General features: G+C 48.8%; 2 protein-coding genes across 2 annotated transcripts in view; both read left to right on the forward strand.

Moving 5' to 3' along the window:
- The window catches only part of LOC145544438 (keratin, type II cytoskeletal 3-like), an 82,446-nt gene extending 81,362 nt beyond the window's left edge, over positions 1 to 1,084 (forward strand). Inside the window, exon 9 of the mRNA XM_081587354.1 lies at positions 320 to 1,084. Within this exon, the coding sequence (XP_081443480.1) occupies positions 320 to 639 (320 nt within the window). The 3' untranslated portion in view covers positions 640 to 1,084. The remainder of the gene's footprint in view (positions 1 to 319) is intronic.
- A 7,484-nt stretch (positions 1,085 to 8,568) lies between these two features.
- Positions 8,569 to 22,833, forward strand: LOC145503667 (keratin, type II cytoskeletal 1b-like). Its single transcript, XM_081483687.1, has 9 exons — positions 8,569 to 9,135; positions 14,692 to 14,906; positions 16,141 to 16,201; positions 16,703 to 16,798; positions 17,762 to 17,926; positions 19,633 to 19,758; positions 19,875 to 20,095; positions 20,490 to 20,524; positions 20,972 to 22,833. The coding sequence occupies exons 1-9, from the start codon at positions 8,569 to 8,571 to the stop codon at positions 21,292 to 21,294; spliced, it is 1,809 nt and encodes a 602-aa protein (XP_081339813.1). The 3' UTR covers positions 21,295 to 22,833.
- The last annotated feature ends 3,640 nt before the right edge of the window (positions 22,834 to 26,473 follow it).

Raw genomic sequence — 26,473 nt, forward strand, 5'->3', positions numbered from 1 at the left:
CTCTGGAAAGGGGCTGGATGCCTTGGGATAATGTTTCTCAAACCGAGGGTGGGGCGGGGACGGGGGAGACTGTGGGCCAGCGCTGGTGGGCTGCACCATTTGCAGGCTGAGAAGAGCCTGTAGGGTGGCGGCGGGGGAGGCCAACCTCCGTTGCCCGGCTGTCTTGAGGCCTGCCCTCACCCGACTCCGCAAAACCTTAGTGGGCGGTACCCAGGGGAGAACCGGTGGGCGGAGGGGATTGGCTCCCGGACTGTGGGCGGGACTGGTGGGCGGTGGACCGGCTTCCCCGAAGCTAGCTGACTCCAAATGCTCTTTGCAGAGATGGTTCACACCACCACCAGCAGCAGCAGCGGCGACAGCGGCGCCCTGGGAGGAGGAGCTGGGGGTCGAGGAGGCCTGGGGAGCAGGGGTCTGGGGAGCGGCAGTCTGGGCAGCGGGGGTCTGGGCAGCGGAGGCCGGGGCAGCGGGGCCAGCCGCGGGGGCCTGGGCTTGAAGGGCAGTTCCGGCGGGAGCTCCGCGGTGCGCGGGGGCTTCTCCAATTCCGGGGGCTCGTGCGCCGTCAGCGGGGGCGGCGGTCGCAGCTCGGTCCGGGTCACACAAAGCTCCTCCCAGAGCCAGCGGTCCCACCGCAAACTCTGAACGTTGTCTCGGACCCACCAGCCCCCTTCACCTGCCGGCACACTCTAGCTCTGTACGCCCTTTCACATACCCGTGGGACCCTTTCCCTACGTAGCTTCTGCGGCTGGCATCGCAGCCCAAAATTTCCTGCGAAGGGTGATCTGGCGGAAAAACCATCTACTCGCATAAGGCCGAGCCGCGGGGCAGTGCCCAGGGGCTGGGCTGTGTCACCGCCCCCGCCCCCGCAGGGGTCCCCACCCCAGCCCATGTTCCACTGTCCTATGGGAAAGCCCCAGCCAGCCCTATGCACACCCGGCTACCCTCCCTCTCTCGGCGCTCCACCCCACCCACCCTGCAATCTCCTGCTGATGTTTTGGTTTCCCTTGAGCAGTACTTTTCCTTTCTTGGCACCAAGATATGTATGAATTTTCTGTTCTGTATCTTCAATAAACCGGATTGATTCAGACACAGTAGTAGACTTTTCCTTCTGGATTCCAAGGTCATTGGGTCTGATATGCATGCCAGTGGCTCACCGCAATGTCTTTCCCATACAGAGTTTCGCCTGAGCTTGAAGCCAGACTCCTACCAGGAAGTTCTGAGAGTTCCCAGGCGGGAGGGGCTGGGTCTTTTATCCACTGAAGACTATGCATGACATGTACCAACTTTCTACGTTGATCAGATTTTCAATTCATAAAAGTTTCATTACACTTGAAAAAAAGTTGTAGGTTTGATTTCTTTGCTTTAGAATCATTCCAGAAATGTCTGAAATTGTCCAGTCATTACAGCTCATCATAATTCAATTAGTTGCTGATCAGTTCAGTTCAGTTCAGTCCCTCAGTCGTGTCCGACTCTTTGCGACCCCATGAATCGCAGCACCCCAGGCCTCCCTGTCCATCACCAACTCCCGTAGTCTACCCAAACCCGTGTCCATCGAGTCGGTGATGCCATCCAGCCATCTTATCCTCTGTCGTCCCCTTCTCCTCCTGCCCCCAATCCTTCCTAGCATTAGGGTCTTTTCCAGTGAGTCAACTCTTTGCATGAGGTGGCCAAAGTATTGGAGTTTCAGCTTCAACATCAGCCCTTCCAGTGAACACCCAGGACTGATCTCCTTTAGGATGGAGTTGCTGATAGTCGTATATTTTCAGAAGCAATTGTAAAAATTTGAGTGTTTTATAACACAAAATTGCATATGTATTTTAACACGTTTGCTATGAAGTGGTGAAAGTGAAAGCGTCAGTCTCTCAGTCGTGTTCAACTTTTTGCGACCCCACGGATTGTAGCCTGCCAGGCACCTCTGTCCATGGAATTCTCCAGGCAAGAATACTGGAGTGGTTTGCCATTCTCTTCTCCAGGTGATCTTTCTGAACCAGGGGTTGAACCCAGGTCTCCTGCATTGAAGGTGAATTCTTTACCATCTGAGCATGGAGCCTTCAAATATAAAGTTAGGAGAACTGTCAAAGACCCTGAATGGCCCTGTGACAGGTCATCCCTGACCCCTACCCCAGGTACAGCACAGAATCAAGGCAGAACCAGGAGGACTTGTGTAGAACACAGGTTCAATGCAGGGTCTGGGAGGTTCAACTCAAACCAGGGACATGCAGGTAGACAAATGTGAGTGTATGCCTGAGTACCTTCTCTTTAAAGTGTGGTCCCCATCAGCATAGATGACTGACAAAGAATGTCGGATAAACAGAAAGAGAGGACTCGCCTTCTGGTGATCCCAGAAACTCTTTGTTAAGTAAACACACAGCTGCCAAATGCTCACTGCCTAAAAAAACACAACATACAACTACAGCTTTGACAGTGAATGTTCTAGCTCTGAAGTGAAAAGCTTACCTGCAATAGTCTGGGGCCGATAGAGAGAAGCCTGGCAACTGCCCACGGCAGCCTGTGCTCCAAGGGGGTGTGGCCTCACCTTTCAAAAGCAAACCCGCCTTTGGCTACACATCCCCCCACGCAGTGATGCAGTGTAACACACCTTTAGCCCAAGGACAGAAGAGATACTTTTGATTTATTTCAAACAGATTAAAAACTTGCCATGTTCCTTTAAGTACATGATTAAAGAAAAGCTTTCCTGTATCTTTTGCAGGCTTAGCAATATATCACAGGGACTTCCCCTGTGATCCAGGGGTTAAGGCTCAGCGCTTCCAATGCAGGGAGTGCAGGTTCAATTTCTGGTTGGGGAGCTAATATCCCACAGGCCGTGCACTGTAGCCTAAAAGAAAAAAAAAGCTGAATTTTTTTTTTTAAACAAGACAAAACAAAACCCACAATATATCACAGATACATGTTTTCCTGCTCACAATGACTTTCCCATTTGTTAAGGGAAGATGGATAGAAAATACAATTTGGTTAATGGGTATGTGTGTATGTTGTGCAGTACCATAATAGTTGTAAAAACGGATGCTTTCTTATTTGCTAGCACTCTGGTAACAGTTTTTAAAGAATTAACTCATTTAATTTTCACAGAGGTAGACAGTGTTCTTCCTTCCACTTTACAAATGAGGAAACGGAGGCAAGAAAGATAAATGAACTTTTCTAGAGTGAGATAATTCAAACTCCAGCAGCCAAACACCAAAGCCGCCCCAAACTGCCTCATGAAGCTGCAAGTACAGTGATTAAGACCCAGGCTTTGGAATCAGGCTGCCTGGGTGTGATCCATCCTAACTACTTGCAGTTTCCCACAAGTATCATATTTCCCCCAATAACTTGGGATTCTGGTGCTCACTCCGCCACCACCACTACCTAGCCCTGAGACCTTGAGTCTTTCTTGTCTCTCAATCTGATCCAACATATAATGGCATCCTCTGCCTAGACAACCCCTGTTTATGGCAGGAGCCCTTCTGTTTCTCTTGGAATTTAATCCACATGTAACCAGCAGCCTTATTTCCCTTCAGGCCCACGTCTGCACAGATGCTCCCTCTCCCTCAGAGACAAGAGAGAGTTGCCAGCTTTACAAACGTGTGTATACATAGTTGAGGCTTCCAGCATGTTGGATGGAGGAGTTAATTTTCCTGAAACAATATTATCTCTAGACCTTAGCCAAGAGAATGTACAGGGCTGCTCTGAGACCTTGTGAGGGCTTCAGGCCCAAGAATACTTCTTAGATTTTATGAGAAAGAAAGACTGGTCCTTAGTTTCCAGGGCAGGATGGTATTCTAGTCAAAAGGATGTCAGAAGTGGGGTCCTGGCTGATTTGGGGCTTCAGGAGGAGATTGAGGCCTTAGTTGCTGCCCCAAACATTCACTCTAAACCAAAATCAGGAGAACACATGGGTGTTCCTGCATGTCTAGCTCCATCCTCCCATCCCTGCAGGAGGGCCAGTTGGAGACTGGAGGTCAAGTTCCCCATGGATCCCATCTTTCCCAGGCTTCAGGAGCCAAGAGGCTGCCAGGAATTTCTCCTAGGCCTCTGGTTCTTTTTTGGATTGGGAGGGAGGCTATTCAAGCTATAGTTCTGGCTGCCCCACCAACTTTCCCCTGTAGCCTATAATACCAAGTCCTTTTCTTTTTTGTACCTATTTCCTCCTCATAAAATTAAGGTGCTGGGCTGATGGTCTTTGTCATCTGTCTAGGTCTGATACTCCACAGGCAGAATATTGTTCTGAGGGTGTGGGAAACCCAGGCTAGGAATTTCAAATCCATCCTAGAGGCTGCTCTCCCTGATCCCTGTCACATTATTGCCTCCCTCTGGTGCTCAGGGTCCCTAAGGCTCTGATTTCAAGATTAAAGGCCCACATAGCCACACTAGGACTGTATCTCTCCCCTCCTCCCCAAGGGGCTGGTATCGAAATTCTCCCTCTGTTCCTTTCCCTGCCCAAGGGGTCCTGCCTCTGTCCTCATGTCCTGCCCCTCTTCCTTGCTGTCCTGTAATATCCACCTCTGGACCTAGGAGATGCAGGGTGAGGTGGGGAGGGTTTTGCAGGGGCTGTCTCAGCCAGTCACACCAGCAACTCCTCTTAAACTCTGCCTCCCACTGCCGCCAGAGGCTGTGATCTGCTAGCTGATAACTGCCCTGGGCCTCACCCTCTTGGCATCCCCTGGGTTTCAGTACTTGGGAGACAGGGAGGGCCAGCTGGAGCCCTCAACTGACTTCCTACTTTCCTTTTAAGGACAGCATTGATGGCAGGTGAGAAGAGATATGGAGAGGAGGTGGGGAACCTGTCTCTCCAAAGACCCTACCTCTTCTGCAGTACCTCTGGGTTTTGGAGTAGGAGTGCCTGGGTTGAAATCTCCATTCCACCACTTTCATCTGTAAGTTCTCAGATAAGCTACTTTATCTCTCCAAGTCTCCTCTTCCCCAACTGTAAAGTGAGGGTAAGAATAAGAATACCTCCCTTATAATGTTGACTTACAGATTTAATGAGATTCATTACAGAACCAGTACAGTGCTTGGTCCATTGAAAGCCCTCGGTGAGAGGTTGACTATTAGTGCTATGATCGTTATTCTTTTGTCCTCGGACTGAATGGAATCTCAATATTCTCAATCATCCTTCTGCTTCCTCCAGGTCAATGGTTCCCAAATTTGTCTGCCCATTTAAACCACCTGGAATTTAAAAATTCCAAAGCCTACACTACTCCCCAAATGAATGAACCAGTCCCTATGGGTGGACATGGGCATCAGTGGTTTTTGAAGTTCCTCAGGTGATTCCAATGTGTAGCAAGTTTAGAAACCATTTCTCTGTGCTGTCCAACCAATTGAAGGATTTTTCTTTGGGGATAGCAATTCGTCCTAGAAACCTCATCTACCGTCTAACATTTTCCCCAGGTCAATCTTCTGGACAAGTAAAATCTTTCTTGTTTCACTTTAAGCCAGTTTTCTTTTATGCTGAGGGAGTAGAATAGTTTTCAGCCTATACCAAAGGCTCGGATAGTAGTATTTGTTGAGCTCCCCTTGCCCCAGCCCTTCAAGGGAGTGACAGTTGCTCACCAGAGGTCAGCCAGCTGTCAGGAGTTAGACAGGGGTGTTGACACTGGATGCTGGCAGCTAGTCACAGCTAGAGACCAAAGGGGTTTTCTAAATTCTGCTTTCTGGGGGTTCCTCTTCTATTTCATCACAATTGACCAAGTACCCGTGTTCAGTATGGGAGTAAATATAAACCTGAGCTTCCTGTTTAGTTGGCGGTAGAGACATACATGAAAGGTTTAATTATGGGCATTCTTCATAATAAGAGTTGAAAGTGAGTGATGCAAAAAGCATCACAGCAGGTGACAAGTCGGCTCACATGGTCTAGAGGCTTCAGGAAAGGCTATGTGGAGGTGAGGGGGCAGGGGTGCCTGAACCCACTTGTATGACTCTGGAGTTTCCATATTTGATCTCAGTTATTCACTAGAGTCACCCTGTGAAGCTAGGGTGATTATCCTTATTTTGTAGACTAGGAAACTGAGGCTCAAGGAGCTAAGTGTTCAAGTCATGGGACCAGGAGCAGGCAGAGGCAGGCCGGATTTTGAGATGCCCAACCCAAGGATCTTCCCCACACCATTGCTGCTTCTTACCTGGGTCCCATCATCTTTTCTCCACTTATCCTGCTTTCTCTGCCTCGACCTGACTCAAAATCCTTGCCTTCAGGCCACTCTCCCACTCTGATCCATCCCAATCCCTGGATCCCCTTTTCTTCCTCTGACTCTACTGGTTTTCTCCTGTCTCTTGGGCCCAGAGGCTGAGGCTTGGCTCATCTTTCTTACCAAGAGTTCCCTGAGGGGGTTAGGATCAGGACTAGGGCTGTGCAGACCTGAGGTGCCCAGACTAAGGTGGCAAGCATCCTGACTTGACTGGGACTGTCCTGGTTTAAGCACTGAAAGTCCAGGTAAAGAGGGGCCATTGGTCAACCTGCCAGGATCCGAGAATAGCTCTATCTATGTTTGTTTAGTATATTATAGTGCTTTGTGTTTTTTCACTTGCCTTATGGGATTGACTCTGTGATGAATAGATACTCTGATTTCTTTACATTTCTGAGGTTTTAAAGGAGGTGACTTGCCTAAGATTACAGGTCAGTGAAAGCAGAGCTGGGTGCTGCAACCAGCTCTGTGACTGTAAATTTTAAGCTCACTTTCTCTTTTACATAGAATCTACTGGAGACTGTCCACTAAGCAATTGCTGAGCATTTAGGAAGGCATGGAGGCTGCCCACGGAGCCCCTCCCAGCCCTGGGATGCTGCTCACTGGTGCTCCCCAGCACTTGTCTTGCTCTAGCTGTTGGCAGCTGGGACTTCAGTCTCAGCTATTGCAAAAGTGTTTACTTATTGCACAAAAACAAAGAAGGACGTAGGAAAAAAAAATCCACATTCAATCTTTAATAAACCAGTTAACTTCCTATGTTACTTTTTAAACCTGCCTTCTTAGCATTCTTAATTTTTATGGGTTCATAGCACAGATACCATTGTGTATTTCCTCATTTAGCATTGTATCATTCTGTAATGATAATTTTAGATAATTGTATCAAAGTGGCAAGCCATCATTTAGTCATTTTTCTGAGTCTGGACGTTTAGGGCTTTTCCTGCTCAATAATATTTGTCATTGTTATAAGTTTTGGATGAAAGTCACCATCCATTTAGTTCCAGAGGCAAACACACATTTTTTTAATAGGCTGACACTGATGCATGTTGAATGAGCTTTGCCCACACTTGCTGTCTGGGGCAAGTGCTTTCCAAAACATGGTCCACAGGTGCTTTGTTAGTGGTTTGAGAGGAGACACATACAAAATATGAGAATAATCACTTAGAAACAAATTGCAAATATTTTTCCTTTTAGCAATGGAACAGTTTTGGGTCCATTTAATCTAAAAATAAAAAAAAATGAGGCTTGTATTTCATATACCTTAAAGAAAATCTCCCTTTGGTTTTCCCAGGTGGTTCAGTGGTAAAGAATCCACCTGTCAATGCAGAAGATGAGGGTCAATGTTGGTTTGATCCATGGGTCAGGAAGATCCCCTGGCTAAGGAAATGATAACCCATTCCAGTACTCTTGTCTGGAAAGCTCCATGGACAGAGGATCCTGGTAGGCTACTGTCCATGGGGTTGCAAACAGTCAGACACGACTGAGCACACGTGCGCACAAAAGAAATCTCCCTTTCAGGGTAATTCATTTTTATCCTATCTCACAAAAGCATTGGTCTACAAGAGATTAGGATGGGAAAAGAAAAAGAAAAAAGAGAGATTTGAGGATAGTTTGTCTCTTGGTATAGAAGACCATGTTAAGTCCTGCGAGATACTCAATGAATCTACAACCACAGACCTTTGGTGCCACAGGACCTCATCTGTCTTGCACTTGAGCAGCCTGAGTGTATGGAGTGACACATGATGCACCCAGAAAGTGTGGACAGCCTTGGGCAGAGTCCCCTACTTTCACTCGCACTCAATGACCACAATACCGTGTTTTTCTGTGATCAAGATTTGGGTGATGATAACAGTGGGGAGCAGAACCAGGGTGTAGGAAGATCATTACTGTTGCCCCACCAGGATAATGCTGATGAAGTCTCCACCCTGGTCCCAGCTGTAGTTGCAAGGCGACTGGACACCCCCTAGATTTGCCCCAGATCTCCTGGACACACCCCCCAAACCAACAACTCAGTGGTGGAGTTTCTTAAGAAGATACCAAGATCTGGGGGGAAAACTGTAGAAGTTTCCAGCTACTTGACCTGCAGAGACTATTGCATTCTGATCTTTAAATGGCAAGAGATGAATGATAAATAATCGAGTTGGGGAAGCTTGTCTGCAGTGTGATTTCTGCAACTCATAGGTGTGAGATTTTAAACAGATATTGCTGGCAAGGCAAACTAAACATAAATACTCCCCTCCCAGGCTTCAGAAGGTGCCCAGCCCAGCAAATGCATGTATATATATAAGGACTGAGTCAGATCCCCCGCCAAAGGAGTCATAGCTCCTTCCCTCCCTGCTCTCTGCCTCCTTTTATTCCCTTTCTCTTATCTGAGTCTCTGGATGCTCCAGGAGCCATGAGCCACCAGTTTAGTTCCCAGTCAGCGTTCAGCTCCAGGAGCAGGCGGGTTTACGGCACTAGTTCCTCTGTGGGCTCTGGTGGTGGGAGCCGGGCTGTGAGGTCCATGTGTCAGGCTCGAGGGAGGTGTGGTAGTGGTGGTGGTGGGTATGGGAGCCATGCAAGGGGGTTTACCTCCAGGAGCCTGTACAATCTGGGTGGCAGTAAAAGCATTTCCATCAGCCTAGTGGGGAGAAGTGCCAGTGGTTTCTGCCATGGTGGGGGAGCAGGAGGGGGGTTTGGAGGAGGCAGGAGCTTTGGAGGTGGTGGTTTTGGGGGTCGTGGCTTTGGAGGTGGTGGCTATGGAGGAGGTGGTCTTGGGGGTGCTGGGTTTAGGGGTGGCAATTTGGGGCTTGGGGGCTTTGGTCCTTCTTGTCCCCCAGGGGGTATCCAAGAAGTGACCATTAACCAGAGTCTCTTACAACCACTTCACCTGGAGGTGGACCCTGAAATTCAGAGGGTTAAGATGCAGGAGCGGGAGCAGATCATGGCTCTGAACAACAAGTTTGCCTCCTTCATTGACAAGGTGAGTGCCCCAGGGGCAGGCAGTCTCTGGGCTCTGACCAAATGACCTTGTACTCTGCCACCTCTCACCACATTGTCTCTGGTGCTGACAGTCACTACCAGTGTGTGTGTCCTGGGACCTTAAGAAAGCACTGACTTCATTTAGACCTCAATTTGACTTCTTGAGGGTTCATCTTTATCTTTTCATTTTGGCAGGAAAGCAGATCCAAGGAATGAAAATACCCATCAGACAAAATACATGATGTAATCTCACTCATCATTTTCACTTTCCATTCATCCATCCATCCATTCATCCACCCACCCATCTATCCATTTACTCATTCATCCATATACCTTTTCACCCATCTACCCATTCACCCACCCATTCTTCCATCCATCCATCCACCTACCCACCTACCTAATTATACAACCCACAAACATTTACTAAGCATCTACTATATGCCAGACACTCCAGGTGTTGCAGGGTGACAAGGACACAGGTCCTGCCCTCAAGGAGCCCCAGATCTAAAGGGAGGAGGATTGTGACAGTGTGTGGGAAGTGTGTTGATAGAGACATCGCTCTCTGGGCCATAGCGCAAAGGAGGGTGTGATGAGCTCTGGGCTGGTAAAGGTCTTGAAGGTGGAGAAAGAGTCAAACAGGTTCTCAAGGCAGAGGCAGTTTCCAGGCAGAAGAACCAGGAGGCCTGAGAGTTTGACGCTTTTAGGAAATTTCAAATGGTTACAATTTCTGGAGAACATGGCACAAGAGAAGAAGGAGGAGGGAAGTGGGGACGGAGACACAGAGCAGGGAGAGAGAAGCAAAATGGGTACACTGCAGCAGAACCAAGTTGAGGACTCTGGTGGGCATTGCTGGGGGTGTAAGTCAATACCCTGTTATATAGGATTCTGTCTGAGTTTCTCATTTTAGCTCATCCAGGGCCAAGAATAGGCCAGATGGAGCCAAAAAAAAAAAACAAAAACAAAAAACCCTTCTCCCTAGTTTAAACCTCAGATTAGATTGGGTCAGGTCCAAACCACCAAGCAGGGGCTAGCAGGAGAGATATGGAAAAGACCTTCCACCAGCATTTCCTTTTGTCCAGAGGTGGTGGAGGCATGGAAGCCACTGGAGGCTCCCCAGAAATTTCTTTACCTTTGGGGATGTAGTGGGAAGCACCCTGGGATCCAGAGACCCCTGCAGGCTCAGTGACATTCCCTCAGGCCTCATAGGAGTTCAGTGTTGAGGCCAAAGCTTGACCTATCTCTGACTGCAGGGTAGCTATCGCCAAAGTCCACCATTGGTCTGTGTACCTGGCCTCTGATATCTGGGTGAAAGCTGGGGCCAGGACACAATGGGTGAGTTGGGGGTGGAGGGATAAGAATGTTGAGGTCCAGAGGCAGCCAAAGAGGAATCCAACAGAGCAAAGTGCTTCTGACTGCTTCTGATCACCTTGGATGAGACATTTGGCTGAATATCATCACACCTCAGGTATAGGCAGGGACTAAGACGGCTTGATGGGAACAAGGAGATGACAGATGAAGGAGACACCACTGAAAGATCAAGGCTAGATCAAAGGCAGGAAGAAGACAGTGTTGGGGATTGTTGAAATGGCCATGGGCAGCTGATCTTCTGAGACTCTGATTTGATGTGGTTCCTGTCATTAACAGGACATCTGTTCAGGTTTATGGCATGTGGCTGAGGGCACAGGCCAAGGTTCAAGTGACTATGGCTTCCTGCCCTTCCCTAAGGGCCTGGACTGTGATGACCACAAGGAGAGTACTTATCCAGGAGGGCTCTGGCCTAGCTGGAAGAAGAGAAGGCTTCTATCACAGTGGCTTCTGACCCTACCTTCTGACCTGATCTTCCTGCTTTTACCTTTAACCTTGTACAGCCTATTCTCAGCACCACACTAGTGCCATCCTTTAAAAACATACCACATCACTCATCCATTTGAACCCTCTGTTGGCTTCCTGTCTCATCAGAAATAATAGCCATGATCTTATAAGGCCCTATATGATCTGGCCCTCTAACCTACAGCTGCTGTTAGTTCCTGGCTTGCATTTGTGAGACTGAGGCCACATTGCTGCTACTGGGTAGAACCACTCTCAAGCTGCAAGGTTTAGTGAACAGAGTGAAAGCAGGAACTTAGCTCACCAAGGTACAACTCAACACAGTGACCCTGTACACCTTCTCTGACTCTACTCCTGTTTTCCTTTTGCTCACTGGCACACTATTACATCCCTCATCCTCCTGTACCCCACCATGGTCCTGCCTCAGGGGCTTTGCACTTGCCCTTCCCTCTGCTTGGAACTCCTCCCTCCAAGGAGTGGTCCAGCTGAACCCCTCATCTCCTTCAGGTCTTTGCTTACACACTGCTGTCTCAGTGAGGCCTCCCTGATCTCCCTACTTAAAGGAGTACCCCATATCAGCATCCCCACCCCCCATCGGTGTGCTACTTTTCTCCATGGCCCCTACAGCCATTCAACACACTGTGTAGTTCACGTTTGTTTCCTTATAGTCATCTCTTCAAACAGATTGTGAACTCCTGGAATGCAGAGATTTTGTCTGTTTTATTTATAGCTGTATCTCCAGCACCCAGAATACTGCCTGGCATCTGATAGCTGCTCAATAAATATGTGTTGAATTAAAAATTGAGTCAACCCTTCAGGTGTCAGACTTGGGCTCTCAGAGAGTGGGAATGGAGACAAAGGCTATTTTTTGTTTTTTTTTTAAGAATCAACGGCAAGGGAAAGGGATCCCAGGAAAAAAGGATCAGGGACCCAGTTCTTCCTACAGAGACAGTGCCCTGGCTTTGTTCAGCTGAGCTTGAATCCTCTGTTCAGGGTAATGAGCAAGGTGGATGGTCTACACTAGCAGCAATGCCAAAGTCTTAGCATTTCATTAGTCCATGGTGTTTATGAACTGTCTTCTCTGTGCTGGGAGCTATGTTTCTATGGGTCTCAGCACCTGGTGTCCACTGGAGAACAAAGCCTGCCTTCCTGGGGTTCACATCCCATTGTGGAGAGGAATGTGCTAAAAAACAAAAGACTGAAATCACGATAGATGCCACAGGGGAAAAGAACAGGGGCTTATGAAGGGGAGACCCCAGGGGGTGCCACCCTAGTTGAGATCTAAAGGGAGACTAGGACTTCACCAGGTGAAGGGTTGGGGAGACCTAGGCTGCTGGAGGCACTAAGAGGTGATTGGAGTGTCATTTGCAGGGGGAGAGGGCCACAGGAGGTCGAGTAGGGTGTGCTTTATCCAGGAAGAAGCTTAACTCAGCATGATGCTAAGTTTGATCTGGGTTACCTGGGCTTCTCTTGAGTACTGCTGCTGGGACACAGCCCAGCAGTGTTTGGGGGCCCCTGGGGAAAGATCATGATGGCTTTCAGTGATTTTTATAGTGGTTAAATCTCATGAAAATTGCCTGGCACTGCCTGAAGTCAGCCTCTGACTCTGCAGTTTGGGTGACCAATGAAAGCCATAGTTTCTTTGCCTGGGGTGGAGGCTCGGGCTAAACCCTTAGCACTCAGAATTGTCCCACTGCCCCCTCATTGTTTGACATGGAGCTTCCTTGTGGGACCATAAGATCCTTTCCTCTGGTCCCCACGACACAGAGCACAGGGCTGCGAACGAGCGCCCAGTCTCTCCCCTCCCTGGGATCGTCACCAGAGTGACAACTGGCCAGGTGGCAGGGATTTCTCATGGGGATGTCACAAACTGGGTGGATAAGCTGTGAGGGCGGCTGCTTTATCTCTTGCTTTGATAAAGCTAACAAAAACGAGCCATGGGAAAGAGTATTTTCTGGGCACATTCCAGCCTAGAGTCAGAGCCAAAGGAAGTTAACAAGGGCTGGCTGCTCAGATGGACAGTCTCAAGGCTGGGAATTCTGTCTCCCCTCAACACCTTAAGCATTGTGGAGAACTATCTTCATGGTTCTGTTTTGACAACACAAAACAGTTTGTTAGCCTCCTCCCCCACCACTCCCCACATCTCCTGGGCGGCTCCTGGAGGGCATGTGTGTATGTGTTTGTGTGTATGTGGGTGGGTATGTGTGGGTGGGTATGTGTATGTGTGTATGTGTGTGTACACACACCTGAGCAAAACATGGAGAAATCCACTGTCCTCACTTAAGGCACAGAAGTGGAGGCTCCCCCTGCAGGTGACCGGTGGAGGTAGGACGCAAACATATCATCATGGGAAGGACAGTCCGGGACTGGATCTGCATAGCCAGCCAGCTTTCTGGAGCCTGTACTTGACCTTCATGTGCACAGCTTTGGGGGAAGAAACAGTGAGAACACAGGGTGAGGCCTATTCTCCATCGTCTGTGCTAATGAAGGAAACTGCAACATGGGGATTTCCCAAATACTAGTTCGAGCCCTGGGTTTGGAAATATAAAAGCGTTTATTGGACAGTAATGACATTAGTTATGGTTCAGATGATAAAGAATCTGCCTGCAATGCAGAAGACCCGGGTTCGATCCCTGAGTTGGGAAGATCCCTTGGAGGACAAAATGGCAACCCGCTCCAGGATTCTTGCCTGGAAAATTCCAGGGACAGAGGAGCCTGGTGAGCTACAGTCCATGGAGTTGCAAAGAGTTGGACACAACTGAGTGCACACACAACTCGCACACCGGCATTGTCAAAGTCCTTACTTTGGGGCATTAGAACGAATCACATAACTTAAAAAATATACTTACTTTAAAAATTCTGTTCAAAATTCTTTTCCCTCTTAGGTTATTACAGAGTATTGAGCAGAGTCCCCTGTACTATACAGTAAGTCCTTGTTGGTACCTATTTTAAATATAGTAGCGTGTAGATGTCAATCCCAAACTCCTGATTCAAGAATTTGAAAAAGAATAGATACATGTATATGTATAACTGAATCACTTTGCTGTACACCTGAAACTAACACAGCATTGTTAATCAACTACACTTCAATATAAAAACATGGCTAAAATTTCATGTTTTTTTTTTTTTAAATTCTGTCTGGGTTATGAGAACATTTAAATGACGTGACCTTCCTGAAAAACACACTGGGCAGCAGTAGAGGTGGTGGGTCGCAGGATGGGGGCACCTGGGCTAGAGTGTTCAGGAATCTGTTTAACATTCGAAGCCAAAATTATTCCTCCCCTCCTCTTATTTTCTCTTCTCCTCAATCACATAAAGTGTTTCAGCCACAGAGAGACATGAGCCGTGGGTGTGCCAGTGTTTCAGATGCTCTGGGTCACCATTTCCTGAGGTTGTCATGGGGAGCTGAGGGCGGAGATAGACAACTCTCCCATGTGAGCTGATAGAACCAAAGGAAACAGGGTACCACTCGGAGGGGACTTGCCTTCAACAGCACAGTTTGATTAGTGTAATTTTTCAGCAGGTTGACCTTACAGTCATTGGTCAACCATCAGAAACCATACTGTATTCATGCATCCTGGTCCTAGAGAAAGAGAGCCTTCTGACCCCCAGAGGGGCATCCTGATGCTCTGAGGTCTGGATATGCTATGGAACTGCACCTGCTTATAACCGTGGGAGTGCTTCTTGGACCCACGGCTTGGGGGTGAACTTGGAGGTTTTCTGTTCTTAGGTGCGATTTCTGGAGCAGCAGAATCAGGTGCTCCAGACAAAATGGGAGCTACTGCAGCAGGTAAACACGTCGACTCAGACCAACAACCTGGAGCCCATCTTTGAAAGCTACATCAGCAAGCTGCAGAGGCAGGTGGATTTTCTCAGAGCGGAGCAGATGCACCAGAGCTTGGAGATCAAGAGCATGCAGGATGTTGTGGATGACTACAAGAACAAGTGAGGCTCCAGGAGGAGCAAAGGGGTGGGGAGGAACAAGGCAGGGGACTGGTTTATGGGGCAAGGCTTACTGTGAATGGTGAGGGGTGGTGGGGCCCTGGACATCAGGTGCAGCCAGCCAGGCTGCACCAGGCTGCACCAGGCAGGCTCTGCACCACTGCACAACTGCATGGGCACCATTTTGCACACGGTAGCCCTGGAGTGATGGTATTGCCAGTCAGCTCTCAATTGTACTGGGTGGGGAGGGGAAGCAGAGGATCTTCATGGATGTTGGAGTCACATAAGCCTGGGTTCCAGTGTGGGTTTCGCCACTTTCTGACTGCCTGCAAGGTCATCTTTCTAAGCTTTTGTTTTTCACATTAGTAAAGTAGGGATAGTGAGTACCCTCTTTGTTGAACTGTTGTGGGGGGGGGGAATCTGTGGCTCTCAAATTTGAGCATGCATCAGCTTGTTGAAATCAGATTGGTCTGTAATGAGCCCAGAGGGCTTTTATTTCTAATACGTTTCCAAGTGATGCTGATGCTGGTAGACTGGGAGCCACATATGGGGAACCACTGGTTTAGATAAAATATTCTTAATAGTTCTTAGATTGTTTTTGCACATATGAAGCACTCGATAAGCACTAGCTATTATTAGTAATAATGGTAGGAGTGACATGACTTGCTTAATTCTAGGTTAGCTGCTCCTGACCCATATAGGCAACTGAGCAGCCTCCCCCCAACCCCCGCCCCCCTTGCTGGGGGTGTAGAGTGCTTCTCTTAACATCACTTTGACGTGCTTACTGCGTTGAGTGGGTAGAGTCACATGTGTGTGAGTCAACAAGGGGGAAGCGAAATGCACACTGAAGGTGATGGGGAGGCAGAATGGCAGGTGAAATTTTTTTCTCTTTTAAAAAATTTAGTAAAAGTGGTTGTTATTTAGGTTCTTATTTAAAAAAATGATTGAACTGGACACATTTACAAAGGTAAGATAGTAAAATAAAAAGGTCATTTTGGGGATGTTCTATGTGGCTCTGGATTTTCCACATTGGGGGGTTGTGCCCTCTGTTGACCTGGAGAGCCAGGAGGTGGCTCCAGCTGCTTGTCAGTGAGAGTGGCAGGCCCTGGCAGGGGACAGCCAGAGTCCAGGACCATAAATGTTTGGGCAATTCCAAGCCTCCCACTGCAAGGAAAAATCTCAAGGAGCCAAGGTCAGCCCTTGCAACCTATCTGTGTTTCTGACCTCCCCCCAACAGGTATGAGGAAGAAATCAACCGGAGGACCAGCAGTGAGAATGACTTTGTTGTCCTGAAGAAGGTGAGGGATGGGGGTGTTCAGAGGGGGACTGTGGGTTCAGGAGGCTGAGAAGAGGCAGGGACTCCTTTGGGATGCAGTAGAACTGAGGGGTGGACAGGTGAGCTTGGGGGCCAGCTTGTCGAGAGTGTTTCCCAAATGCTGGGGCCCTGACCCTGAAACAGTAAGTCTCAAAAGTGTGTTGCTAATATGAATCTTGAAAAGGTTTTGAGTTTTTAATCTCTCCAGAGTCCTGAAAGTGGAATTAAATGAATGGGCAGCATGTGAGTGTGTTGTGTGGGGGCCTTAGGACCTGGGGTGTTTTGCATGACTGGCCAGGATGAGGAGATGATGAACACTTCCTTCTGGCCAGGAAAGCCCAGGTTTGCTGGCCCCTTATTTGAGTGAGGAGAGGAAATTTGCAGGCAAGGAAATAAACCCAGAGAGGCTTTGCCACTTGCCCAAGGCTGCCCAGACAGCTGGTGGCAGGGCAACCAAGTCAGACTGTCTTTGCTTGCTGTTCAGGATGTGGATTCTGCTTATCTGAGCAAAGCAGACCTGCAGTCCAAGGCAGACACTCTGCTTGAGGAGGTCGATTTCCTGAAATATTTATTTCAATCGGTAAGTGAATATCTTAAATATTTCTGTGAGATGATGAGCTCAGTCCTCATAAGAAACCCTTCTCTTTTCTACATCTGTTGGGGGTGTGGGCTGTAAGAGGGGGAGGTCTGACACCCAACCTTGCCCCCTGGGGATGCCTCTCCCCAGTCACCTCAAGTCTGCGGGCCTGGAGTCAGCTATTGTTTCAACCCCCAAAGTTCAGGATTCTGGGTGGGGCCCTGGAGATAGGAGGTGGGAGATGGTGAAACAGTCTCTGCTTCTGTCTGGAAAGGAAGGTTAATGCCCAGGACATATCAGGTAAAACCAACCAGACAGCTTCATCAGCACTGGGGAGCAGATGGGGCCATCAAGGAACTCTGCGGGAGAGGGCAGTGTGGGTCTTAAAGGGAACACAGATGAAGACTGGAGAGGTGGGGAAACACACTCCTCCCAACCCTGGTCTAACTTGGAGGCACCTTCTCTGGACTGGATGCTGTGCTGGGAGCTTTACTGGGTCTTGGGTATCTCCAAGAGAACAGGGACACTGAGAGACTGAGTTCCTTGCTCAGTCACCCAGCTGGTTAGTGGTGGAGCCCAGATGCTAAAGCGAGTCTGAGCATCTACACACATGGAGTCTTTTCTGCTGCCTCTGGGAGCTCATGTGATCTCAAGGAACAAGCCTGCCTGGCTGGAGGTCCAGCTCAAGATGTTGGCCAAGCCAGAGTAAGGAGGGATGGAGGGTCTAGAAAAGGCATGATGGGTGGCTCTGAGTTCAGGCTCCCTTCTTCTCCTCCGAGCCTAGATCCAGATGCCTGTGTCTTTAGTGAAGTTCCCTCTGGGTACACAACAGTGATTCTAAGAGCTTTTCCCAGAGAGCTTTTCTCTCTCAAGGCTTCCCCAGAGAGCCTTGTGGGGGGCAGTAGAGAGAAACTGAAGTCCCAGGAGGGGAGTGGAAGGAGTCAGCTTGTGTTCCATGCCTTGCAGGAGCTGTCTCAGATACAGACCAACATCACCGACACCAATGTCATCCTGTCCATGGACAATAACCGGTCCCTGGATCTAGACAGCATCATCGATGCCGTGAGGATCCAGTACGAGGAGATTGCACAAAGGAGCAAGGACGAGGCTGAGGCCCTGTACCAGACCAAGGTAAGCATCACCATCCCCAGACCAGGCCTGGTACCCTGAACCAAGCATATCCCCAGAACTTGTATTGTCTTTTCCTTATTTCTAAAGTAAAACATGTTTACTATAGAAAATTTCAAGATTACTGCTAAAGATTACTCATATCCCACTACCACTATGAATATGTCAGCATATTTTCCACTCGTTCTTTGTAGCTAGCCTTTATTGAAAACTCACACATATCAGGCACTGCACTAAGTGCTTTTATACATAGAATTTCATTTACTCCTTACAACAATGCTATGAGGTAAAGATTCATTTATTGTTTTACCAATAATAGAGTACGACGTTACCAATTTCCCTTGGCTCTTATATAAGGTTGGGAAGTAGCAGAGGCAGAATTTAATTAAATTCAGGTGCACCATCTACACATCCATGTTCTCAGCCACCATGATGTTTTCTTATTTTTTCATAATGATATCTTTAAAAATATCTTTTTATATTTTTCTCTTCATTTATTACTTGCAAATATCTTTCTCTGACATTAACTATTTGACATAATTTTTAACAGTAGTGTGGTATTTCATGGTAAGAATATGTCTCCAGTTTTCAGATAAACATCTTTGTAGCTAAGTTTTGGGGTACATCCTTGGTGACTTGTTTAACATAAATGGACTCAGAACTTTCTGGAGGGTGAACACTGCAGTTAAGAGTCAAAGGCCAGTCACTAAATTCTGAACACCTGGCGCTTGAGATTTGCTTTGTGGATTACCTGTGGCCAACTCCAATCATGGCTGGCCTCTAACCCACTGTCCTGCAGGCAGGTGTTCTGAGTGCCATGGGGTTTGGCAACAGACTGGGGAGATAGATGGTCAACAGTGAAGACTTCAGAATGCAGAGATGCACTTGAGCCCACCCTCTCCCTTGTTTTCTTCAGAGGCACCCTCCTCTGCTTCCTCTGTAACAGTCATTGAGAGCCTGGTTTTGTTGATGGCCTGCAGGTGGAGGTCCTCTTGATGGGGCCCATAGATACAGGAATGGAGATAGACAGGAAAATGCAAATAAACAGGGAACATGCTGAGGGCCTCTGAAGAATTAAGGTCCTGAGTGTTAGAGAAGTCATTCTGGAAAAGAGGAAGAAGGAATATGGTGGGATGGGAAAAGTGAGAGGGGCCCAGGACTGATGCTGAAGCTGAAGCCCCAATACTTTGGCCACGTGATGAGACAAGCCAACTCATTGGAAAAGAATCTGATGCTGGGAAAGATTGTGGGCAGGAGGAGAAGGGGGCAACAGAGAATGAGATGGTTGGATGGCATCACCAAATCAATGGTGGGCAAAAGTTTAGATGTGGGAAAAGGAGGTAAAAGGGGGCATTAAGAAGCTGGTTGTCTTGTTTGGTCCTGATTCTGAATCTCTGTCTTGAGATATAGGTGTGTGTGTGTGTGTGTGTATGTGGGTGTGTGTGTCTGTGTGTGCATGTGTGTGTGTCTGTGTGTGCATGTCTCTGTGTGTGTGTGTGTGTGTGTGTGTGGTGTCACAGTTCAGATGAAGGAGGTTTGGTACAAGTGTGAGTGTGTGTATGGGGGATCACAGCTCTTGGGAGGCTTACTCTGGGACCTTCCCTAGGGGAGAGCAGCCTTGGACAGGTTCTGGAAAGGCAGACTCACTCCTTCCTGGAGGAGTGTGTGATGAGCAGCAGGCTGACCATGATGCTGCCCTTGACCCTCAGTACCAGGAGCTCCAGATCACAGCGGGAAGACATGGAGACGAGCTGAAGACCAGCAGGACGGAGATCACCGAACTCAACCTCACCATCCAGAGGCTGCAGGCAGAGATTGACAACATCAAAAAGCAGGTGAGATGGATGCTCAGGGGCTGATCAGAGCTTCTACATCCCATGACGCCTTGCCTCATGAAGCTCTGGAAACTCATGCCCCACATGGTTCTTCTCCTTGACTGTCTCCCGAGTAGACTGAGCAGATGCACACGCTCATTTCTGATGCAGAGGAGAGGGGACACCAGGCCCTCCAGGATGCACAGCAGAAGCTGCAGGACCTGGAGGCTGCCCTGCAGCAGTCCAAGGAGGAGCTGGCCCGCCTGCTGCGTGACTACCAGGCACTGCTGGGAGCTAAGCTGTCCCTGGACGTGGAGATTGCCACCTACCGCAAGCTGCTGGAGGGCGAGGAGAGCAGGTGGGCTGTGTTTCCTGGCCAGAGCGCAGGCAGGCTGCAGCCCTGGAGCAGTGGGATTATTTAGAGTCCCTATTTATACAATCCTAGCTTTCCTGGGAAGACTGGTGGTTCAAGTCAGAAGCAGAGGACGTGTGAGTGGGCAGCGTCATTGTCATCATTGTCCTGTTCCCCAGTGCAACGTCCCTAATACCACAACTTAAGCCACTGCAGCTAGGTGGTGACCCCCAATGCTAAAAAGCTTCACGAAAATGCTTCAAATCCCCTCTGCCTGCACTGACTCCCTGACCTTCCTGCTCCCAACACACCTCCCCTGCTCCTGATGTCTCCTGGCTGATGATTGCTTTCCTGCAGGCTTTGCGGATAATGCTGACTGTGTGCACCTTGGTTTTTACAGGATGTCAGGGGAGCTGCAGAGCCAAGTGAGCATCTGTAAGTAGCAGAGCCCAGGAGTGGGGCTGGTTGGGGCTGGGGGAGGGAGGGCCCATGAGAAGACTGGCCAGCAGAAATCTGGCAGCGGGCATTTTTGTGTCCAGTACTACACAAGGAAGAGCAAAGTAAGCAAGGACAACTGCACAGCCCAGAGAAATAGGTTGAAATGATATTCGACCTTAGTTCTCCTTTATTATGATTTTTATGATGCCTAATAATCAGCAGTGGCTTAGAATTCCTCAGGGTGTAGCAACAATGAAAATGCGCCCTGACATCCCTTGGTATGAGGAGGAATACTTCTGAAATGGGGAGACTTGTATCCATCCTTTTGGCAAGTCAGATGCTGCCAGTGATGAAGGATGTAGGGGGCTGCTCCGAGGGTAGGTGCAGGCGGGTCCGCCCTGCCCAGTCCTCTGACCCCGCTGTGGGCTGTCCTTGCCCCCACAGCTGTGCAGAGCAGCCAGCTGACCATCGGTGGAGGTGCCCGGGGTTCTGGAGGTTACAGCGGAGGCGGAGGTTACGGAGGCGGCGGAGGTTATGCAGGCGGCGGCAGCAGTGGAGGCTACAGCGGCGGCGGCTCCCGCGGGGTCTCGGGCGGCTACGGAGGGGGCTCTCTAGGGGGCAGTGGAGGCGGTTATGGGAGCGGCGGTGGGAGCTACCGAGGGAGTAGCAAAAGTAGCAGCAAGTACGCGGGCGGAAGCGGCGGCGCCTCCAGAATACAGATAATCCAAACGTCTACCAGCACCTCCCACAGGCGAATTCTGGAGTAGAGCGCCCGGCGGCGTCTGGGACGTCAGGCTTCTGCAACGCCTCGTGGCTCACAAGCACCACCTCCTGCCCCCCACCCGCCACGCCCTTCCTGACCCCCATCCCCTTACCTTTTCCCGATGGGTCTCAGCAGTTTCACCAATAAATTCCACTCTAGACAGGGAATCAGGTGGATAATCCCAAACGGCAGATCTGTATTTGGAGGACACTGACCGGTAGTCCAAACAACAGCCAGGCACATTCTCAAGTCAGATACCTCAGCTGGCCCTGCTTCTGTCCTTGAGGACACTTGCAGATAATGGAGAGTTGATGTCACTATACCAAGTTTCTCACCCCAGTCTCTTTTTCTCACTCCAGGCTCCCCTTCTTGCTCCTGGGCTTCTCTGTGAATAATAATCCGTTCTTTAGGGCTGGGGTTCCCAATCTCCAGGATCTAATATTAGCCTGATGACCTGAAGTAGAGCTGATATAATAATAATAGAAATAAGATACACAATAAATGTAATGCAGTTGAATCATCCAGAAACCATTTCCCCCCACCCTCTGGTCCAGGGACAAATTGTCTTCCACAAAACCAATCCCTGGTGTCAAAAATGTTGGGGAATGCTACCTTAGGGGACTTGAAAATGAGGTCTTTGGGTGAGTAGCTGAGGAAAAGGCAGGCCAGCTTGGTAAGGAGAACTTCTGTGCCAGGGGTCAATTCCTGCCTCTTAGTCTGTAGCCCCATCCATTGCTATTGCTGGAGAGTGTGAATTTACACATCAGACATCTCTATGTCCTGTCTGGTCCTGATTCTGAATCTCTGTGTCAGGAAACATTATCCCTTGGGTTAACAGCCCAAGACGGGGTATCCAGAGAGCAGAAATGCTTGTCCACAGGGAGGACTGTAACTAGCAGTGAGTGAAGGAGTCGATGGACAGCAGTCTGGTTCATTCTGTCCTGACTTCCTTTGGAAGCTCCATTCTTTGGAAGTGTGGCCCCTCCTGCTCTGCTTCATAATGACCCTCTGGAGAATTGCCCAGCAGGCTGGGCACGTGCAGCCCAGCACTGATCTGTCCAGGTGCCCAAGCCCTGAGGAGTTTGAGAATTACGCTTGGGTCTTGGGAAGGTTCAACCCTGAACTATTCTGCAAGCTGCCGGTTGTTTGCAAGGTACAGCTTCATGCTCTTCCCAGACTGTAAAGTCCCTCCTGACTCCTGTTCTCTGTGATTCTCTCTTTGTGAGACTCTGTTTATTTTGTGTCTCATATAAGATACTTGAGATATGCTGGAGGGGACAGGATGGGGAAAGTATGACCAACTAATGGGGCCTTGTGGGCCTTGAGAGAGAGCCGGCTTTGCTGCTTAGATCTGGATTTACTTCCGCTTGTTCGCGGAATCCTAATACGATGTCCATGTCAGTGAAACTCTTGAGGCATCTGCTGGACTCAGTGTGGGTTCCCTAGGAAGTACTGTGACCTCATCATCTCCTGGTTGAAGGTTATACCTTGAAGGGCTTGACATTTCTGGTGTCTCTACAATAAATTTTCTGTGCTCTCCAAACTGCTGTTTGATCACATGAGTTTATTCTTTTTTTACTTTCTGCAAGCTTCTGAAATTATTCATAATTGAAAAGTAAAGTTTACAGCTTTTATTAGTTTTTTATTGCATGAGTAATAGTTGATTCTCAAAAACCTTGCACACATAATCATACTAATATAAGCCTTAAAGTGGCTAATCTTTGAAAAGTCAGTTACACATTTGTTCAGGAGGAATTTGTTTTGCTCCCATTGTGTGGCAGGCAGCGGCCTATGCACTGGGAATGTGATGTTGAATGAACACATTTCGGAATCTGAAGGCACTCACAACACAAACGGGGAGGGTTCAGTGGGAGAGGAAATTGGAGTTTGGGCCCCCATGGACCCCCTGGCCTGAGGGTGTAAGCAAGGCCATATTGAGGACAGAGGCAGACGCACTGCACAGGAGCAGTGGGGACCGTAGGAGGTGCACATAGTGGGGAAGGGAAGTTTGGTCTCAACAGGCTCTTGAAGGGCTGGAAAGTAGAACAAGTAGGGGAGCAGAGTCAGAGCAGCTGTGGACATGGAGTCAGGAAGGGGCCCTCCAGACAGGGAAATGGTCTGCTCAGAGTTTTGAAGATCAGAAAGTGTGAAAGTGTGTGTGAATGACAGGGGACAGCCAGGTATGAGAAACTGAACTGGAGAGAGAAAAAGCTGAGGCCATTAATTCAGCAGAGCTTATGGTCAGGGGTGTCTTTAACTTATGTCCCCGAGGGAGGCAGAGATGCAGAAATTAAAGGATGGAGCAGGTTAAGCCATCATCTTATCCTCTGTGATACTTCTGAGTCCATGTGAAGGAGTCACGTAAAAGATGTGACCTGCTTTCTCATTCTCTGAAGGAATACAGATGGAATCTGGATATGGGATTCATTTAAATAGAACTGCAACTCATTTTGATGAGACATCGTGTCCGCATGTTACCCCTACATTCTCTTGGAGAAGTTTCTCCCCATCTCACCTGTCTTGGAAGCGGGCCTGTGGGGCAAGAACTGGGAAAGGGAAATGTGGGCAGAGGGGCTGCCCAAAGGGAGGGATAAAGGGAGCAGACAAATACAATTTCTACACTTAAAAGTCAAAAGAGCACAAAGACCAGGATGGGAAGACATGGATAAACAGCAGTGAGTAGAAACATGATTGAAAGTATTCAGCTGAAAGTGACAGCACATGAGAGAGTAGGGTGCACTGGCTTTGAGGAGAGGCATGGGGACCAGGAAGGGTGTAATGTGCAGAGCCTCCTTTTTCTCATCTGTAGAAACAGCCTAGAAGAGATGACTAAGATGGACAGGTGGGAATGCAGCAGATTTGGCTCAATATTAGAAGCATTTTTTAATCAATCCTGATGTGAGAGAGGCCACATGGACTTAGCACATTGTAAGCTGAGGTTGGCTAACCATTTGGCAGGAGGTTGAGGGATGGAGTAAAGGATGGGTGGGGTTGTGTGTATGGCAGCATTTCATGTCTTTGTTGCCCTAAGAGTTTGTGCAATGAAGCCCGAGAAAAAAGGAATTCTACTCTCTATTTTATATTTAGGAAAACTGAGGTCAGATGCCAAGGAAGGATTAAGTCATGGAGAGGCCAAGAGCTCTCTAACTAGGACTGTTTTCTGGCATCACCAGACCTATTTCAGGGTGTGGATTTGATTATCCCTGGGATCATGCACGTGTGTATGATGTGTATGATGTTCTTAGGGAATCCAAATTGGCTCTGGAAAAAAATACAAGGGCAAGGCCAACCAGAGGCCGTCTTTCCCATACTTCTCCTTCTGGGCAGGAGTTGGGATTGACTCAGAAAACACAGCCCTGCCTTTTCTTTTCAGAAGCCCTGACCATCCCCATCATGGAAGACTCGGGGGCAGATGGAGGGAACTATGTGCCTGAATCCTAGGATTCTTGGAACAGAGATTCCACAAAGCAGTGAGGTGTGAAGGCAAAGGAGAAGGAAGGATCTTGGACTCTAAGGAGAAGTTTCACGTGATATTCTGGGGCTGAGCAATGGGGCTGGGCACGAAAAGAGATCAGAGGAGGTTTCCTGGTACAAACATTATTCCTGTTAGAGACAAGGAGAGATCCCATCAGGAGCAAATGCCTCTCATCTTTAGCTCATCCTGGTGAAAAACATGAATGGGTCCACAACCCTTTACTATGTACAAACTGCTTTCACATGCATTCTCTCAGATGACCCTCACTGACATTGGGAAAGTGCTGTGGAGATCACATGTGGTCCCTTCTACAGGCCATAAGGTGCGCCATCCCTGCTTCTGGTCCATGCTATTTCTGCAAGGCAGATACTCAGAGGGAGAGCCAAGCAGACCCATCCATCCACCAGCAGAGGGGCGGACAGGCGGGGGCACGGCACCCAGGGCAGCAAGACTCCCAGGGAAAGTGTGCCAGCTGACCCTCCCTCTGAGAGGCTGGGACAGGGTGGGGAGCTCTGGGAATCTAAATGTAATTCCACTAGCTTCTTATCTACATAGATTTCGATCTTGAGACACGGTGAAGAGGAGGAGCAACCATGGCTCAATAAAATTCTCACTCCGTCTGACAAGGCGTATGTTTCTGGGCTGGAAAAGTCTTTGGTCTAAGGAAGTCTCTCAAGAACGTTGCCTCATCCTCAGTGACCGGCCCTTTGGCCCAGGAGGTGTCTACAAATTATAAGCCAGGTGTTCTGATGGTTCCTCTTCAAGCTCAGTGTAACTCCCATTCTTTTGTTAGAATCACTGCCCTGGTTTTTATCAGCTTTCTGATCAGTCCTGGAAATTGTATGTCTTCAAATTGATTAATGCTATGTTGCAAGGCTGAGTTGGGAACTTGGGATGTTGGGAGCTTCTCCAGCTTGGAGGATCTGTTCCGAACATCCCAGTGCTATGCCTGAATGGCTTTTAGGGGTGTTCCGGTGATGTGGCCCGGCTTCCACACCTGTCTCAGTGTGCCCGGCCCCAGGGATCGTCCCTGCCCAACAAAGCAGGCATCCCACCGGGGGGGTTATTACCAGCCTGGTCTAATTCCCTTCAGCTCAGGTGCACTCAGTGTTCCTTTCTGTAGTGATGGGCCCCTAGCTTCCTATTACAGATTTGTGGACCCCATGATTCCCTTAGGTTTCCACCCACAAGATGCCCTCATTTCAAGAACTTGAACTCCCTTCCCAGGTCTTTTCACTGTTTTCAGTGAAAGATGGGGCTTGTTCCAAAGCTTTTCCTGATTATTATGTCTTCTTTTAGGTCTTTCCAAATGTGAAAGCGAGAGAGAGAATCTCTGCTCCCTCTCTCTATCATCTACTACACTTCAGTTTCCCTGTAAGTTAGATATAGTCTCTATTTTATAGATGAGGAAAGAAAGATCAGAGAGGGTAAGTGACCTGCCTAGGGTCACACAGCTAGAAATTTGCAGTCAGGAGGTAGACTCTATGCCTCAAAGTAAGACAATCTCTACCTCTCTTCTTCCACATACTCATCTTGAACTTCCTCTTTTCTGGCCTCTACTCTGCTCCAGCATTGCCAGTGGGTGACTGCTGGGGGCCTCCTTTGCTGTCAGTCTTGGAACAGGCTGCCCCTAGCTCTTCACCTGTCTCTCCTGTGTAAGGAGCCTCGGCCCTTGCTCTGCTGACAGCCAGCTTTCAACATCTCACCC

Source organism: Giraffa tippelskirchi, chromosome 4, assembly GCF_054371585.1.
Source record: "Giraffa tippelskirchi isolate mGirTip1 chromosome 4, T2T-mGirTip1v1.2.pri, whole genome shotgun sequence".
Taxonomy (NCBI): domain Eukaryota; kingdom Metazoa; phylum Chordata; class Mammalia; order Artiodactyla; family Giraffidae; genus Giraffa; species Giraffa tippelskirchi.

What these genes read in the sequence shown, in the direction of transcription:
- LOC145503667 (XM_081483687.1), top strand. Translation starts at nt 8,569, where the DNA reads ATGAGCCACCAGTTTAGTTCCCAGTCAGCGTTCAGCTCCAGGAGCAGG. An exon ending in TTGCCTCCTTCATTGACAAG is followed by an intron (nt 9,136 to 14,691) that starts GTGAGTGCCCCA and finishes TTCTGTTCTTAG; the next exon opens with GTGCGATTTCTGGAGCAGCA. An exon ending in GCAGAGCCAAGTGAGCATCT is followed by an intron (nt 20,525 to 20,971) that starts GTAAGTAGCAGA and finishes TTGCCCCCACAG; the next exon opens with CTGTGCAGAGCAGCCAGCTG.